At 36.2% G+C, this 19,280-nt stretch overlaps 6 protein-coding genes across 6 annotated transcripts; 3 read left to right on the forward strand and 3 right to left on the reverse strand.

Moving 5' to 3' along the window:
• Nucleotides 1-385: 385 nt before the first annotated feature.
• LOC133326575 (pupal cuticle protein C1B-like) lies at nt 386-852 on the reverse strand. The gene is made up of 2 exons (XM_061535204.1): nt 841-852; nt 386-775 (listed from the first exon to the last, which is right to left on the reverse strand). The coding sequence occupies exons 1-2, from the start codon at nt 850-852 to the stop codon at nt 386-388; spliced, it is 402 nt and encodes a 133-aa protein (XP_061391188.1).
• A 357-nt stretch (nt 853-1,209) lies between these two features.
• LOC133326576 (calphotin-like) lies at nt 1,210-1,834 on the forward strand. The gene is made up of 2 exons (XM_061535205.1): nt 1,210-1,218; nt 1,454-1,834. The coding sequence occupies exons 1-2, from the start codon at nt 1,210-1,212 to the stop codon at nt 1,832-1,834; spliced, it is 390 nt and encodes a 129-aa protein (XP_061391189.1).
• Nucleotides 1,835-6,029: 4,195 nt separating this feature from the next.
• Nucleotides 6,030-6,496, reverse strand: LOC133326577 (cuticle protein 70, isoforms A and B-like). Its single transcript, XM_061535206.1, has 2 exons — nt 6,485-6,496; nt 6,030-6,419 (listed from the first exon to the last, which is right to left on the reverse strand). The coding sequence occupies exons 1-2, from the start codon at nt 6,494-6,496 to the stop codon at nt 6,030-6,032; spliced, it is 402 nt and encodes a 133-aa protein (XP_061391190.1).
• A 564-nt stretch (nt 6,497-7,060) lies between these two features.
• LOC133326578 (cuticle protein 70, isoforms A and B-like) lies at nt 7,061-7,527 on the forward strand. The gene is made up of 2 exons (XM_061535207.1): nt 7,061-7,072; nt 7,138-7,527. Exons 1-2 carry the CDS (start codon nt 7,061-7,063, stop codon nt 7,525-7,527), a joined length of 402 nt encoding a protein of 133 aa, XP_061391191.1.
• An 8,706-nt stretch (nt 7,528-16,233) lies between these two features.
• Nucleotides 16,234-16,667, reverse strand: LOC133326579 (cuticle protein 70, isoforms A and B-like). The gene is made up of 2 exons (XM_061535208.1): nt 16,656-16,667; nt 16,234-16,590 (listed from the first exon to the last, which is right to left on the reverse strand). The coding sequence occupies exons 1-2, from the start codon at nt 16,665-16,667 to the stop codon at nt 16,234-16,236; spliced, it is 369 nt and encodes a 122-aa protein (XP_061391192.1).
• A 560-nt stretch (nt 16,668-17,227) lies between these two features.
• LOC133326581 (calphotin-like) lies at nt 17,228-17,688 on the forward strand. Its single transcript, XM_061535209.1, has 2 exons — nt 17,228-17,239; nt 17,305-17,688. Exons 1-2 carry the CDS (start codon nt 17,228-17,230, stop codon nt 17,686-17,688), a joined length of 396 nt encoding a protein of 131 aa, XP_061391193.1.
• The last annotated feature ends 1,592 nt before the right edge of the window (nt 17,689-19,280 follow it).

A 19,280-nucleotide genomic window follows, 5' to 3' on the forward strand; every position in this document is an offset into this window, starting at 1 on the left:
ACAGTTCTACGTAATAAGGAATGCATACTGAATTTATTCAAATATTGTAATAATTGGAGTCCAGTTCAATAAATTAGGGACACAAGGATTCGAGGACGAAATGTTCTACAAAAAAAAAATCTTCATTCGATTTTACAGCAATCTAAAAATACATATAATAGCTCCAAATTGAGATATGAAGCTATGTCCGAACTTTGTCCTACGGCGTTTTTTTTTTTTTTTGCCTTCTGAGGTTTTCATGTACTCACCAAAGTCTTTCATACCCAATAGGAATTTTCCACCCCCCAAAATCTTGTTGCCCAGTGTAGTTAATCAATTTTCTTAGGTTTCCATTGTTAAATAATTTATTTTTTCGATATTCTATAGGTCAGTCTCAAAGTTTCTTTTAGAACAAAACTGGAGCTGGGGCAGCAGCATAGGTCAAGGGTGCGGAGTAAGCGAAAGGAGCAGCATAGGTGGCAGCGTATTTGGCAACAACAGGGGTAGAGTAAGCAGTAGCTACAGGGGTGGTGTAAGCAGCAGCTACTGGAGCGGCGAAAGTCTTGGCAACAACAGGGGCGGTGAAAGTTTTAGCAACAAAAGGGGCAGCAACGGGAGCAACGACTGGTGCGGTGGCAATACCATTGTAGTTACGGGCAACATATTGGCTACTGGTGGCAGTCACAAAGGGAGCTGGGGCAGCAGCAACAACAGCTGCGGGTGCGGTAAAAGCCAAGGGTGTAACCAAACCGGGCTTGGCGGCAACACAGGCAATGACAGCGAAGATGACAACGACCTAAAGGAGACGAAACAAATTGTTAATATTTTGTATCAATTTGATGTGAAAGCTTTAATACTTACGAATTTGAACATTTTGAATTTAGATTTGTGAATTTGAAATGTTATTACTCTGATAAGTAAGCGACTTCTGATACCAAATAAATAATAAAGCCAAGTATTTATAGTGGATAAAAGTTTACCGTCTTGTCTTTAATAATGAATTCGTTTCAACAATTGTTTCAAATCCATAGCTAATCATATCAGTCAGTATGCATTGGGTTTCTTTAGAAATAAACACAACGCATGTTCAATTAAAATTCGGGACACATGTAGTGGGCCACTTGTATTTCAAATAATAACATTATATTTAAATATGTCATTTATTTTGTTTCTGTATGGAATCCACTTAGCGGAGGTAATGGTAATTCTTGTAGATTTCAAGAACATATGATGTGTAAGGTCAGTAGTTTGTATTTTAAATGATGTGTCTTTAAACATAAGACAAATTAATTGTATCCATTTTTTGTATAAATAGTTAACTTCATTATTGGATTGATATCAGAAGTCACTTACTTTTTCGAGTAATAAAATTTCAAATCAACAAACCTTAACACAAAATGTTCAAATTCGTAAGTATTGACATTTTTGCATTAAATTGATATACGATATTAACAATAGATTTATCCAAAATTAGGCCGTTGTTATCTTCGCTGTCATTGCCTGTGCTGCCGCCAAGCCCGGTTTGGTTGCTCCTTTGGCTTACACCGCTCCCGCTGCTGTTGTTGCTGCTGCCCCAGCTCCATTTGTGACTGCCACCAGTAGCCAATTTGTTGCCCGTAACTATAATGGTATTGCCACTGGCCCAGTTGTTGCTCCCGTTGCTTCTCCTGTTGTAGCCAAGACATTTGCCGCCCCTGTTGTTGCAAAGACATTTGCCGCTCCAGTAGCTGCTGCTTACACCACACCTGTCGCTGCTGCTTACTCTACACCTGTTGTTGCCAAATACGCTGCCACCTATGCTGCTCCTTTCGCTTACTCCTCGCCATTGTCTTACGCTGCTCCAGTTTTGTTCTAAAAACTGCCAAGCTTGACCAAAGAACTCCATGACAAATAATTAATTTAATAAAAAAAAAAACAAAAAAGAAAAACAATTCTTGACTTGTTTTATTTTTGAAATTACAATTAATGTTATAGACTCTGAGTTATTTTAAATAATATTTTAAATAATTTTAATATATAACTTGAATATGCCCGCAACTTCGTTAGCGAATTTAGGAAAAACTTAAACATGTATTAACATATTATTTTATTTTCACAGAAAACTACATATGTCTGAAAAAACAATCCACACATTAATATCGACCATAAATTAAATTTGAGTACCATTTAGTATCAAATTCCATGATTCGAGATCTAAAGGTTCACCCAAATCCAAATTTAGTTCAATTTAGCACACATTATTTCCACAAGTACCCTCCTCAATCATCCAACAAAGCTTCCTGCATACCCCGATCCTACACCCCCACAATGATTCCAAATTCAAATTTCAGGATTCCAACTCTATTGGTTCACCCACAATTCAAATTGTACTAAATATAGTACACAGTAGTACGAATTTCCAAAACTTTCTACTTAACCAAAATCTACACCCCCCAGTGATCCTTAATCCAAGGTTCATGATTCCAAAACTATCGGTTCACCCACATTTCAAATTGTACAAAATTTAGCACACAGTAGTACCAATTTTCAAAACTTCATACATACCCAATCCTACACCTTCACAGGCATCCATAACCAAAATTTCATGATTTCAACTCTATCGCTTCACCAACAATTTAAATTGTACTAAAGTACGCATTAGTACAAATTTCTAAAACTTCCTACATATCTTAATCTTACACCTCCGAAGTGATCCTAAACCCAAGTTTCAGGATTCCAACACTATCGGTTTACCCACAATTCAAATTGTACCAAATTTAGTACACAGTAGTGCTAAATTCCAAAACTTCATACATACCCCAATTCTACACCTTCACAGTGATCCTAAATCAAAACTTCATGTTTTTAAATTTATCGCTTCACCCACAATATAAATTGTACCAAATTTAGTACGCATTAGTACAAATTTCTAAAACTTCCAACATATTTCAATTTTACACCTCCACAGTGATCATGACTCAAAAAATGAGCAAATATATGTTGAGTATTATTAATTCATCCATATAACATGAAACATAATCATAGAGGAAGAGCTAATGTTAATGTTAAGTGACTTGTACTAGTAAAAATATAAGGGAATAAACCTATAAAATTATTAAATAAAATTATAGAGAATAAAGAAATAAAAATAAATGTAGATCCATTAGCTCCTATAGGGCCAAGTAGTGTCTTGAATTCCTTATGAAGAGTTAATAAAATATTATTTCAAAAAATATGATATCGAGATGGTATTAATCAGTATATAGATGGAATTATTAAAATTCCTAAAAAAGTACTTATATCAATTCGTCCGTCCGTCTGTCCGTCTGTCCATGTTAAATTGTAAACAAAATACAGGTCGCATTTATGATCCGAATTGGATGAAATTTGGCATAGGTCACTTATTCGGCCTAAGGACGAACCCTATTGAAATTGGGAAAAATCGGTTCAGATTTAGATATAGCTCCCATATATATATTTAACCGATTTAATGTAAACGGTCCCTATATATCTTTCGATTTGCACGAAATTTGGTACAGCCTAATCATTTACGTCTAGAATGATGTCTGCCAAGTTTCATGAAAATCGGTCCAGATTTAGATATAGCTCCCATATATAGTTTCGTCCGATTTCATGAAAATGGTGCACCAAAGTCCACATATATCTTTCGATTTGCACGAAATTTGCAGCCTAATCATTTAGGTCTAGAATGATGTCTGCCAAGTTTCATGAAAATCGGTCCAGATTTAGATATAGCTCGTCCATATAAATGGTGCACCAAAGTCCACATATATCGATTTGCACGATTTCATGTAAAGTTTCGTGAAAATGCAGATTTAGATATATCCCATATATAGTCCGATTTCATGTATATCAAAAGTCCCTATATATCTTTCGATTTACCAATTTTGGCATAACGTACTGAATTGAGCCTAGAATTATGTCTGCCAAGTTTCGTGAAAGTCGGTTCAGATTTAGTTATAGCTCCCATATATAGTTTCCTCCGATTTCATGTAAATGGTGCCCCAAAGTCCCTATATATCTTTTGATTTGCACGAAATTTGGCATATCGTACTGAATTAAGCCTAGAGTGATGTCTGCCAAGTTTCGTGAAAATCGGTCCTGATTTAGATATAGCTCCCATATATAGTTTCGTCCGATTTCATGTAAATGGTGGATCAAAATCCCTATATATCTTTCGATTTGCACGAAATTTGGCATAACGTACTGAATTGAGCCTAGAGTGATGTCTCTCTGTCTGTCTGATGTTGTCCGATTTCATGTAAATGGTGCCCCAAAGTTCCTATATATCTTTCGATTTGCACGAAATTTGGCATAACGTACTGAATTGAGCCTAGAGTGATGTCTGCCAAGTTTTGAGAAAATCGGTTCAGATTTAGATATAGCTCTCATATATAGTTTCGTCCGATTTCATGTAAATGGTGCCCCAAAGTCCCTATATATCTTTCGATTTGCACAAAATTTGGCATATCGTACTGAATTAAGCCTAGAGTGATGTCTGCCAAGTTTTGAGAAAATCGGTTCAGATTTAGATATAGCTCCCATATATAGTTTCGTCCGATTTCATGTAAATGGTGCCCCAAAGTCCCTATATATCTTTCGATTTGCACGAAATTTGGCATATCGTACTGAATTAAGCCTAAAGTGATGTCTGCCTAGTTTTGAGAAAATCGGTTCAGATTTAGATATAGCTCCCATATATAGTTTCGTCCGATTTCATGTAAATGGTGCCACAAAGTACTTATATATCTTTCGATTTGCACGAAATTTGGCAATTTGCTAAGTTTCGTGAAAATCATATATAGTTTTCTCCGGTTTCATATAAATGGTGCACCAAAGTCCCTATATATCCTTCGATTTGCACGAAATTTGGCATAACGTACTGAATTGAGCCTAGAGTGATGTCTGCCAAGTTTCGAGAAAATCGGTCTATATAGCTCCCATATATATTTCATGTTAATAGTCCTGTTTAATATACCCATAGTGGTGAAGGGTATCATATAGTCGGCTCCGTCCGAGTTTACTACTTTCCTTACTGGTTTATAATAAACGTAATTCTATGAGGTACAAAAAGTTGCTTTTGTACTTGAAATTGGAAAGCGGTCAAAACGACCGCCTTCGGCGTTCTAGTGTTAAATTTAAATTTACGTGATCTCGATATTATGTGTATATTGTGTTAATGATAGTTGTATGTATTAATAATCGACTATCTAACCAAAAAAATTTACCGATCCAATCTGCATTCTGTTTCTTCTGTTATATTTCACATTGTGTATAAAATATTTAATTCACGAAGCTTAAAAAAATTGGTTCCAGCCTGAGGTTACTCCGTAGCTATGGTTTTAAATTTCTCTTTGGGCTCAACGTTTCAAAACGACCAGAATCTCATCCGATCCATGACAATTACCTCAATCCGTAAAACAATCTTAAATACCACAAAGTTGTAAGTATAAAAGTCATTTTAATTTCTAGCCCCTATCTTAGACCCCAGACAGTAGTTTCGGGTGATGGTCACTTATAAATTTTAATTGTAGGTAGACGAAAAATTCGACAGAAAAAATGTCAGATTCTGGAGTGACCTTAATATATGCCAGAAAGGGTCAGTAAAATATAAGGAATTGTCAACGACGAATAAAATGTCAGAATGGTGTAATTTTACACTACCAAAGGTAGGCTTCATAAGGAAGTGAATTTATTTGCTTGTCCAACATTAAAGTGCAGGCTTATAAGAGGTTTTGATTTCGCTATAGATGCAGGAGCTGCATTCCCATAGATTCAGAGGGGGTAACAGTAGGTACCATACTATCAACAATCATTTTCTAGTCTAGACTCATAGATTTTATAATTGGGACAACAGGTAAATTAAATGGTTCAGAGTAATTAAATGGAATATTTTTCGTAATTGGCATAAACAGAAGATCAGATGGAATTCTCTATTAACAGTAGGTGGCCCTCTATAAGTAATAGAGTAAATAAATAATAATGATTTTGTTTAATTTTGGTATATAATTTATTGTATTGATATTCTATAGTTCAGTCTCAGAGTTTTTTTAGAACAAAACTGGAGCTGGGGCAGCAGCGTAAGTCAAGGGTGAAGAGTAAGCAAAAGGAGCAGCATAGGTGGCAGCGTATTTGGCAACAACAGGGGTCGAGTAAGCAGCAGCAACAGGGGTGGTGTAAGCAGCAGCTACTGGAGCGGCGAAAGTCTTAGCAACAACAGGGGCGGCGAAAGTTTTAGCGACAACAGGAGCAGCAACGGGAGCAACAACCGGAGCGGTGGCAATACCATTGTAGTTACGGGCAACATATTGACTACTGGTGGCAGTCACAAAGGGAGCTGGGGCAGCAGCAACAACAGCAGCGGGTGCGGTGTAAGCCAAGGGTGTAACTAAACCGGGCTTGGCAGCAGCACAGGCAATGACGGCGAAGATGACAACGGCCTAAAGGAGACGAAACAAGTTATTAATATTTTATAGAAAATTGATGTAGAATTTTCACTACTTACGAATTTGAACATTTTGAATTTAGATTTGTGGTTTTGGAATGTGATTACTTTGATAAGTAAATGACTTCTGATATCAATCCAACAATGAAGTTAACTATTTATACGAAATAGTGATACAATTTAATTCACCTTCAGCTAAACGTTAATTTTGAATATGAAATGGCATATCATTTTAAATATAAATAGTTCACCTTCCACATCAAATGTTCTTGAAATCTACAAGAATTGCCGTTACCTCCACAAAATTAAAAGCGAGTTCCCTAAAATTACAGAAACAAAATAAATGAAATATTTAAATATAATTTTATTATTTGAAATAAAAACGCCCCACAAACTGTGTCCCGCATTTTAATTGTGTGTTAAATAAGCAATGTTTATATTGCTAAAGAAATCCACTGCACACAGAAGCATATGGCTGGCAGTTGGTTGGAAATAACATTTGAAACTAATTTTTGACAACGACAAGACGGCACATTTTTATTCACTATAAATACTTGACTTAATTTTACATTTGGCATCAGAAGTCACTTACTTATCAGAGTAATAACATTTCAAAACCACAACACTTAATTCAAAATGTTCAAATTCGTAAGTAGTGAAAATTCTACATCAAATTTCTTTAAAATATTAATAACTTGTTTCGTCGCCTTTAGGCCGTTGTCATCTTCGCTGTTATTGCCTGTGCTGCCGCTAAGCCTGGTTTGGTTACTCCTTTGGCTTACACCGCACCCGCTGCTGTTGTTGCTGCTGCCCCAGCTCCCTTTGTGACTGCCACCAGTAGCCAATATGTTGCCCGTAACTACAATGGTATTGCCACCGCACCAGTTGTTGCTCCCGTTGCTGCCCCTATTGTAGCCAAAACTTTCGCCGCCCCTGTTGTTGCTAAGACTTTCGCCGCTCCAGTAGCTGCTGCTTACACCACCCCTGTTGCTGCTGCTTACTCGACTCCAGTTGTTGCCAAATACGCTGCCGCATATGCTGCTCCTTTCGCTTACTCTGCACCCTTGACATATGCTGCTGCCCCAGCTCCAGTTTTGTTCTAAAAAAAAACTTTGAGACTGAACTGTTGAATATCGACCAAATAAATTATGTATATCAAAGTTAAACAAAAAAACATGATTATGTATTTATTTCTTGTGTAACTTATAGAGAATCGGATGGGATTCGATAGAGAATCCCATGGAAGTCGATTTTAACGATTTGACATTTCATTTAAGCTCTTAAATATCATCCGATTCCGCCTTCTGGTGTGGTAATGATAATACTAGAGTAGGCGATGCTAATATGACACCCATTTGTTTTTAGATAGGCAAATTTTTATTTTCTACCCGAATTTGTTGTATTTTCATTCAAAAAATTTAAGAGATATTTGAGAACAAATTTAAAATTCCATTAAAGGTGATTTAAAAAAATGTGTGAATAATGTGGTATAACCTCGCTTGAGGTTATCGACAATTTGGTATTTTTTTATTGCCAACCTTGCTTTCCAAAATACTCCAGACTCAATAGCAGTGTTGCCGAAAGTGGGCATTTATGCCCAAAAGTGGGCATAAATAATGTAAAATTTACGACTTGGGCAGATTTTGGGCATTTGTTCGTTTCCGGCACATTTACATTTTTATACCCTTCACCACACTGTGGTACAGGGTATTATGTCTTTGTGCGATTTATAGTTTCGTACGATTTAATGTAAATAGTGCACCAAACTCCCAATAGTGGACGACTAAAGTAAAATTGTGCACAGAGTACTGAATGTATGTAAAATTTTGTTGTAATCGGTACAGAGTTAGATATAGTTTCGTGCCATTTTATGTAAATGAAGCTCCATACTGCCAATATTTTTTCGATTGCGACAAAATTTTGCACAGCGTACTAAATTAGGTCATTGATGAATGCGAAGTTTAGTTGAAATCGGTTCAGATTTAGATATAGCTCCCATATATAGTTTCGTCCAATTTAAAGTAAATTGTGCACCAAGCTCCCAATATTGTTCGGATTGAAGCTAAATTTTTCACAGAGTACTGAATTAGGTCCCGACTGATGTATAAGAAATTTCTATATCTACAGGATATTGTATATATTAACATATCTTGCATGTACCCATAGTGGTGAAGGGTATCATATAGTCGGCCCCGTCCGACTTTTGATCTTTCCTTACTGGTTTTCTATATTTCTATATGCCCTACATAAATATGTTGTGAGAAATTTTATTGTCCCAAGAGTTTGTAAAACAGCGAAATATTACTCCAAGACTACCGATACATTTCGACTAGCTGATTCGATTTACATATGTTTTTCCCCCGTCTGTCCATTGTAATTTGTATTTATGGATTAATAGCCATTTGTATGTGAATTCGGTTCTACTCAAAGACGACTACTACACTGCGTATCATAACTATATATGAACCTTTTATTCAATTGGTATGTTAGTTGATAAATACAATGGACCCATTCAGTTATTGTAAACAATAAAATCATCAAACTCTCCCTTATTTTGAATAAGTTCAAAAAGTCTGTCCATCATACTGTCTATCAAATTTTGTTCGCAAATATTCATCAATTTACCGCCATTCATCAATAACACTGTGCTACAAAATAACAAAAATTTTTTTTTCAAGAATTCTAATGTACCAATTCTGCTTAGTTCGAGTCCCTGGATCACAAAAATACCTTTGGTTTTTCTGGGTCACTTCGAAAATTAATTTTATAACGGTAAATATAGAGAAAAACGTGGTTTCATAGATTTTCCATTTGAAACTTGAATAACTTATTTACTTTATAACGGATTTATATTATTCTTTTTTTCATTCGAAGAGTACAATTTTTCCTTTCAAACAAGATATATATTTGGTAAATCGGTTGAGGATTGGCTGAGTTACAGCGGTTGAAATGTGAAAAAATACGCATAAAATGACAAAATTTATTTTTCTTCGTACTGTACGATGAAATTATGATATCAAGCCATATAAGTTTTATTGTATTACGGGGAAGAACATTAAAATAGCTTTCGAAAATGATAAAAATCAAAAAAATCGGTTAAAAAATGAATGACTTATACACATTTTTGTATTGATTCTATGCATATTCTCCAAAGGAAATATGGGTCTGTATCGTTTCCTGTTATAAACCGTTATGTTTGTAACAGGCAAAAGGAAACGAGATAGGCCCATAGTTCCTTTAGAGAATATGCATAGAATCAATACAAAAATGTGTATAAGTCATTCATTTTTTAACCGATTTTTTTGATTTTTATCATTTTCGAAAGCTATTTTAATGTTCTTCCCCGTAATACAATAAAACTTATATGAAACTTAAAAATTCAATCTTGATGAATTTTTTCTCATGTTCAGTCGTATTTGTGAAGGGTGTTGTATGGTCAGTCCCGGTTTACTGGGGTCTATGAAACTACTCTAGTGCCAAGGTGGAAAATTGTTTATTATATTGTGACCGATAATTGCCCAAAATTTATATTAAGAATAAGTATTAAGGCCTTTCATTTTTAGACCACACAGTATTTACCATTCTCTTTATATAAGGTATATGCTTTTTTCAAAGAGTTATGCCCTAGAGGCCACATATTCGGGTTTAATTCAGATTTGGTAAGATATTACGATGTGCAATCAATGCATGAAATCAAAATTTACAACCTTCGAACTTGATATAGTTTTGGTAAAAGTAGGTGGAAAGATTAAATCAGACATTCCGTTCAACAGATATTGGATGGGGAAAAAAAAAATAAAAATTTCGACGTTTTGTGGGGTGGTACTGGAAGGAGTGGTTCGATGTTCTCCATCTCCGATCTTGATTTAAACATTAATATGTGCTAAGTTTGGATGAAATATGTTACTTCTTTTGAAAGATATCGTGCGCACCAGTCATCCAGACAGACAGAGAGAGGGTCATTTGTAAATGGACTCCAAATTGTCGAATCGGATTTGGTCCAAAGACACATGGAGTCTAAACAAATATTTCGATTAGGGAATTTTGCCGCAACAAAGTACAAATTTTTAAATCAAATACATCAAAAAAACTAAAAATCAATTTTTCCATACTTCCATGCTGCAAAACAGTGTACTTTTCAGCCTTTAAAAAAATATAGAACAAAAAGGACCCGCTCTTTTAATATTTGTATCTTTTCTTTAACGCTTAAATTTTTGGGCATAAATTATTGATTTTGGCACTTTTTAGGGGGAATTTTGGGCGGAAATAAAATTTTCAAACGGCAACACTGCTCAATAGTCCAACGGATTGGTATCCGGAGATTTTGGCCATTGCGCGCTGGAAATGTAGCGAGGAACCTCATTTTGTAACCATTCTTGGGTGGCGCGTGCTGAGTGCAATGGTGCTGAGTCCAAGGTCTGTTGGAATGTCCAAGATCTGTAGCCAAAATGTTTGCATGTACAAGGCTTTAATACATCCTCAAGAATATTTTAGCGATAATATTCGGCATTTATTATGATGTCACGGTCAATTAATATGAGCGGAAAGCGAAAATCGGCAGTTATGGCGGTACGCACCATCACCATGGCGGCGCTTGAGTTCTGGTGGTCAACCGAAGGTGCACATTTTCAGCTGACCTCTTTGGCAAGTGAAGACGATCATTTTTTTGTTTACAAACTGCTGGACGACGAATGATTTATCATCGGAGCAAAACCAAATTCGGCAGTTCACCACTTTCGGCCAAGCGAAGTAACTTTTTAGGTCTTTTGAGTCTATTTTCTTTCTGTTGCTGTGTAAGTTCTTGCACTTTTTAAAATGTCAATGGTTTTACCCCGAGCTGATTTTCAATATTTGCCGAATGGAATATTGCGATATGTTCAGCTCACGAGCCATTTTTCGGCCAATGTGACGCGGGTTTCAATCAAGTCGCTTCTTTACTTTTCGAACCATTTCTGCTGATGTTCTTGTTTTCTTTCGCCCACTTCCTTGATATCGGGCTACGCTACCACAAAAGGTTTAAGCACACTATGACGCTTGAATTCCATTACGAATAACAGGGTATTATGTCTTTGTGCATATGTTTGTAAGAAGCAAAAGGAATCGAGATAGACCCATGGCTCCTTTTGAGAATATGCATAGAATCACTTTCTGGGTCGATTTACGCATGTCCGTCTGTCCGTCCATGTATTTTTGTGAATAAAGTACAGGTCGCATTTATGATCCGATTTGGATAAAATTTGGCACAGGTCACTTATTTGGCCCAAGGACGAACCCTATTGATATTGGGAAAAATTGGTTCAGATTTAGATATAGCTCCCATATATATTTTCGTCCGATTTAATGTAAATGGTGCACCAAAGTCCCTATATATCTTTCGGTTTGCACGAAATTTGGCACAGCGTTATGAATTAAGTCTGGAATTATGTGTGTTAAGTTTCCTGAAATCTTCGAAATCGGTTCAGATTTAGATATAGCTTCTATTTAGTATAGGTTGCTGAATGTCATGTTTATGGATCCAATTTCTTTTTACTGGTCCCTTAAAAATGTGATGTCTGTTAGGATTCATCTGTTGAATATACCCAAAGTGGTGAAGGGTATCATATAGTCGGCCCCGTCCGACTTTACTACTTTCCTTACTGTTTTTTTTTCTTGGAAAATTCTCACCAAAATGCTTTTGTACGCTTGTAAACAATATAATGAGCTGTCACTGGAATAATTTTGACAGCAGTCTGAAGTTGATTGTAGTTTTTTCATCTCACCCTGCATAAATATACCTTTCACCACACTGTGGTACAGGGTATTATGCCGAGAATATGCATAGAATTATTTTCTGAGTCGATATATGTATGTCCGTCCTTCCGTCTGTGTATATTAAATTGTATACACAGTACAGGTCGCATTTATGATCCGATTTGGCTGAAATTTGGCACAGCTCATTTCTATGGCCCAAGGACGAACCCTATTGAAATTGTATCAGATTTAGATACATCTCCCATATATAGTTTCGTTCGATTTTATATAAATGGGACACAAAAGCCCCTATATTTCCTTCAATTTGCACGAAATTTGGTATAGCGCACTGAAATGATTCTAGAATTACGTAAGTTACGTGAAAATCGGTTCAGATTTAGATATAACTACCGTATATATTCTCGTCCAACTTAATGTAAATTGTGCACTAAAAACCCAAAGTTTGGCAGACTGGCACACAATTTTGTACAATGAAATCTGTTCAGATTTACATATAGCTCCAATTTATACTTTCGTCCGATTTTAAGTAAATGCTGCACTAAAGAACCATAGCTAGGCCGATTGACACAAAGTACTGCAATTAGATATAGCATAGCTTCCATATATAATTTCGATCTATTCATGTTTATTGTACACCAAATAATCAATGGGGCCTGATTGATATTACTTTTAAAACAGTGAAGCATACCAAAATTTAGAATAGGTTTCAGAATGGCATGTGGTGGGATTGATGTTATTAGGTTTACTATAGATAAATATCACATATTTCGTTCAATTTCATGTCAATGTTCCTTCGAAAAGGCAACGTTTGTTAGGATACATCTGTTGAATATACCCAAAGTGGTGAAGGGTGTCGACTTTACTACTTTCCTTATCGGGTTTCTCTTCAATTTATATTTCATTTAATTTATCGTTTCAATGAATTTGAATTAGCTCGAGACTTATTCCTGTTAACTTTTTTTACAGATACTTGAGTGGAACTTTATTTTTTCTTTAATTATATAATTTCAATATAGCTGCTAAGTTCAATTTCCTTATTTATATTTAAGTATCAACATATTTTATAAGACATATAGACCTCATTATAAACTATAAACTATTTATACCCTATACAACTATGTTGTCAGGGTATTATAGCTTTGTGAAGCCCCAAGAGTTTGTAACGCCGTGAAATTTTGGTCCTAGAACCACCTTTAAGTATACCGTTCGTCATATCTCGACTAGCTGAGTCGATCTAGACATGTGTGTCCGTCCGTCTGTCTGTCCATTATAATTTGTAAACACGATACAGGCCACAGTTATGGACCAATCTTCACCAAATTTTTCAGGTAGGATGGGTTCTGGCTAATGAAGACCCCTATTGTTTCTGCTAAAAATCGGTTAATATTTTGCACATGAAATGGACCAAATATTAAATTTTTGTCGGTTTTTCTGGTAGCTCCAGAGGCCGCATCGTGAAATTTTACATGGAGAAGGGGATCGGGCCAAAGAATGTTTTGATAAAGATCGGTCAATAATTAGCGGGTCAATTGGACCCTGACTTTTGTATGAATAATGACAAAATTTGGATTCCATGGCGTATATATTTACTCCTAAATGACATATACCCGAGAAATTGATAGTATATCCAAGAGGAGTTTTTGACCTTCAAATTGTTACCAATTATATGGCTGTATGTACTCTGATGTGGGAGTTATACGTAGTTAGGTAAAGTTGACTATGTGCATAGTATTTCTATTAATGTTGCGCTGATCGCTTTGAAATTGTACATGAATTTCCGATTACGGTCAAGGACGACGCCTATAGTTTTCGGTGAAGTTGAGATTTCATTTAGGGGGTGCAATGAACCGAAAACTTTAATTTTGTCAGATTTTATAGTCGCTCTTGAGGCAATTATTATATGTAGAACATCACATATTTTACAAGGTGAAGGGGATCTGACCAAATATTTAGAGTGGCTGTTTAGATGATGATCGGTCAATTTTCCAAGGGTCAAATCAACCAAAACCTAAAGTGACCAATTTTTATTTTATGGCGTAAAATTCACTTCAAGAAAATACATTTTGGAAAATATGAAAGACTTAGAAAGTGGAGTTGTTGATTTATAATCGGCAAAAAGTGCAATATCACGAAATATTGCCCGAAAGTTTGCTTTTCGTGGTAGTTGTGTACGGTATCATATGGTCGGCCCCGTCCGTCTATACTGCTCCGCTGACTGGTTTTTATATAAATTCTATAGTAGTGGAGAGTAACATGGGCATATATTTATTAGATTTATACACAAATATTGTATCCGTCACGCACATGTTACATTTTCCCCAATAAGTTGGTTTAGAATCGGACTTATAGGCAAAAATTTCGTGACGATTGGTCCATAATTGCATAATGATATACTAAAGGTCTTGGGGCCACACAAAGCTATAATAACAAAATTTAGCACAATTAAATCGTTCTGTTTTGAATTTAATTTTTTTAGTACATGTGTGTAATGGTGCGTTACGATAGTAACATGTCAAATTCTTTCTCTGTCAAATTTTTTTCTCCAAAAAATTAAATTTCAATATAATCTTGAATAACTCCTTATAGCTGTAAAAAAATCCCCATTTTTTTCTCCAGCCAATTCGCAGAAATTTCATGTCGAAACTGATATCCAAATTTTAAATGGAAAAATTTGTAGCGCGTGCGTTCGCTAAATTTTGGTTAATATCTCCGAAATTTACAAACATATTCATAAAACCAGTGAGCGGAGCAGTATAGTCGGACGGGGCCGACCATACGATACCCTACACAACTACCACGGAACTCAATTTTTTTTGCGGATGTTTATTCCTAGCCTGGGCAATATTTCGTGATATTTTCCCCCTCTTGTCCGATTAGAGGTAAACAGCACCTCACCGTGACATATTTTCCGAATATTTCGAGTATTCAGTACATCTATTGTCCAGATTCCAGATTCTTTCGGCTTTCATTTGTGGTCTATAGATCGACTCGAAAATAAAACAAAAAATTAAGTTTTCGGTCCACTTTATTCCAAAATTATTATCTGATCATCACCGAAAATTATAGGCGTGGTCCTTGACCATAACTGGAACCTTATGGAACATTTCAAAGCGATCAGCGCTATATTTCCGTCCTCCAGTATGGTAATGGGTTACTAAATAATATACGTATACGGAGATACCTGTAAATATTTGGGTGTAACTGCCACATCCGAGCACATACAACAATATAATTGGTATTGATTTAAAGGTCAACCACTCCTCTTGGAAATAAAATCAACTTCTCGGGTCTTTGATCATCAGGGACAAATATATACGCTGTAGAATACAAATTTTGTCATTTTTCACACAAAAGTCAGGGTCCATTTGGCCCGCTAAATATTGACCGATCTTTATCAAAACATGCATGCTTATTCTTTGGCCCGATCCCCTTCTCCATGCAAAATTTCGAGATGTTCGAGCCATTACTGCGGCCTCTGGAGCGACCAGAAAAACCGACAAAAATTTAGTATTTGGTCCATTTCATCCCCTAAATATTAACCAATCTTTCCCAAAAACAATAGGGGTCTTCATTGGCCAGAACCCATCCTACATGCAAAATTTCGTGAAAATTTCGTGAAGTCCATAACTGTGGCCTGTATCGTGTTTACAAATTATAATGGACAGACGGACGGACACACATGTCTAGATCGGTTCAGCTAGTCGAGATATGACGATCGGTATACTTAAAGGTGGGTCTAGGACCAATATTTCGCGGCGTTACAAACTTTTGGGGCTGCACAAAGCTATAATACCCTGACAACATAGTTGTGTAGGGTATAAAAATTAGCAAGTATTGTAAAAGGCGTAAAACTATTTAATAAAAATTGCAAAAGAAATTTCGGAAACTATTTTTTTTTACTAAACAAACGATTATATTTCGCACGCTGTAAGAATGCGTGACATGGAATTCGTGATATACGAAGTTAATATAATAAAACAAGTCTTGAGTGATTTTTCTTTTGTTAATTAAATAATTTATTTGTTGTCATGTTGATCTTTGTTCAAGGTTTACAGTTTTTAGAACAAAACTGGAGCAGCATAAGACAAGGGTGCGGAGTAAGCGAAAGGGGCAGCATAGGTGGCTGAGTATTTGGCAACAACGGGGGTAGAGTAAGCAGCAGCTACTGGAGCGGCGAAAGTCTTGGCAACGACAGGGGCGGCGAAAGTCTTAGCAACAACAGGGGCAGCAACGGGAGCAACAACTGGAGCAGTGGCAATACCATTGTAGTTACGGGCAACATATTGGCTACTGGTGGCAGTAACAAATGGAGCTGGGGCAGCAGCAACAACAGCAGCGGGTGCAGTGTAAGCCAAGGGTGTAACCAAACCGGGCTTGGCAGCAGCACAGGCAATGACAGCGAAGATGACAACGGCCTAAAGAAAGTGAAAATTATAGTTAATATTTTATACTGATTCGATGGAAATGTTTCAATACTTACGAATTTGAACATTTTGAATTGAGATTTGTGGTTTTGGAATGTGATTACTTTGATAAGTAAATGACTTCTGATATCAATCCAATAACGGAGTTAACTATTTATACGAAATAGTGATACAATTTCATTCACCTTCAGTTAAACGTTAATTTTAAATATGAGAAGGCATATCATTTAAAATATAAATAGTTCACCTTCCACATCAAATGTTCTTGAAATCTACAAGAATGACCGTTACCTCTACTGAGTTTAAAGTGAGTTTCATAAATTTACAGAAACAAAGTAAAATATTTAAATATTTTATTATTTGAAAAAAAAAAACGCCCCACAAACTGTGTCCCGCATTTTAATTGTGTGTTAAATAAGCAATGTTTATATTGCTAAAGAAATCAACAGCACACTGAAGCATATAGTTGGCAGTTGGTTTGAAATAACTTTTGAAACTAATTTGTTGACAACGACAAGACGGCACATTTTTATTCACTATAAATACTTGACTTAATTCTATATTTGGCATCAGAAGTCACTTACTTATCAGAGTAATCACATTTCAAATCATCAGACCTATATTCAAAATGATCAAATTCGTAAGTAGTGAAAATTCTACATCAATTTTCTTTAAAATATTAATAACTTCTTTCGTCTCCTTTAGGCCGTTGTTATCTTCGCTGTCATTGCCTGTGCTGCCGCCAAGCCCGGTTTGGTTACTCCTTTGGCTTACACCGCACCCGCCGCTGTTGTTGCTGCTGCCCCAGCTCCCTTTGTGACTGCCACCAGTAGCCAATATGTTGCCCGCAATTACAATGGTATTGCCACTGCTCCAATTGTTGCTCCCGTTGCTGCCCCTGTTGTCGCTAAAACTTTCGCCGCCCCTGTTGTTGCTAAGACTTTCGCCGCTCCAGTAGCTGCTGCTTACACCACCCCCGTTGCTTACTCGACCCCAGTTGTTGCCAAATACGCTGCCACCTATGCTGCTCCTTTCGCTTACACTGCACCCTTGACTTATGCTGCTGCCCCAGCTCCAGTTTTGTTCTAAAAAACTTTGAGACTGACCTATAGAATATTGACACAATAAACTATATATCAAATGTATACCAAAACATGACTATTTATTTACTATGTTATTTATGGAGGGCCTCATGCAAGTCCATTGACAACCCCATCTGATCTCATAAAGTTTATTACAATATTACCACCCTTTCTGATGTTTATTTGTAGAGAAACAATATTGATCAGATCTCCCCGACTGAACAGCTATAGTCAAACTATACAGGCTCCATTCAGGTTTTGTCTAATGTCCCGTTCTTGTTAATATTACTTACACTCGTTTCTGATCGTCTATACTGACTCCATTCTGAACTATAGGACTTTATTTAACATGCTTCGGAATGACCGATTTGGGCCAAATGTGCACCGTATTTTTGTATGATTTGTTGCCATTTTAAAGGAAACTTCATAATGCCTCCTTGCTCTATTTGCCAAAAAACTCTAATAGTCGATTTTCACAATCCTTCCTAGTTATCAATTTTTTATCATTAAAGACATTTTGCAATGCAAGCAAAATATGATAATCGCTTGCTGCCAAGCCCGGACTGTATGGAGGATGCATTAAAACTTCCCAACCAAGCTCCCAAAGTTTCTGGCGAGTTACTGTAGATGTGTGTGGCCTAGCGTTGTCCTGGTGGAACACGACACCTCTCCTGTTGGCCAATTCTGGTTGTTTGTGGTCAATTGCTATCTTCCAACGGTCCAGTTATTGACAGTAGAGGTCAGAATTTAGAGTAAGGCCATATGGAAGCAACTTATAATAATAAATCCCCTTCCAGTCCCACCAAATGCATAGCTGAACCTTCCTGGCCGTAAGTCCTTTTTTTCTGTTAATTGTTGTGGCACCCAAACATCGAGCTTCTTTTGGAATCGAGCTTTATGTAAATAGTTTAAAAAAGTTTTATAGTCGATTTTTAACACCTAGGTGATGTTACGACTGTTAACATGCCGGTCACCTTCGATAATTTCACCGATTTTATCGACATTTTCATAATGGATTTTCCTTATGAAGCCTCTCTTTGGTAGTCTATAATAAGACCATTATAAGTTTTTTCATCATAAGTAATGTTAGAAGTACCCTATACTTACGGACCATCTTTCTGACCGTCTATTAATGCCACTCAAGAAATCTATAAAGACAAGCAATTACACACTAGAATCCTTCAAGGACCAGAATATGGTACAATATTAGTTAAATTATTCGTCAGCCACAGAGATGTTGCTATTGAGAATCCCACCTGCTGTGGTGAATAGTCTGTAATTTAAAATTAAAATGACGACCTCACCCGAAACTGCTAGAAATTATAACGACTTTTTTCTCTTTTAATTATAACATTCTAATTAGTTAAGATAGAAGTTGTATTTGTCATTGAACCAAGTCTATTCTTAAAGGAGTGGACTGAGGTGATAATCGTATGGGTCTGGACTGCAAAGTCGAGGTGCGTTAGATAGACTCCGATTCGAACCTTGTTATCAGTCAGTACATTTAAGTTTTTTTAAGGGAACCTATATATACAAATAGTTTTTTTACCAGAGTCTATATTAAAGACGTTATTTGTATAGTGTCGTGATACAATTTTC

This window comes from Musca vetustissima, unplaced genomic scaffold, assembly GCF_032173495.1.
Source record: "Musca vetustissima isolate MV318-11 ecotype Yass unplaced genomic scaffold, APGP_CSIRO_Mvet_v1 utg141725, whole genome shotgun sequence".
NCBI lineage: Eukaryota > Metazoa > Arthropoda > Insecta > Diptera > Muscidae > Musca > Musca vetustissima.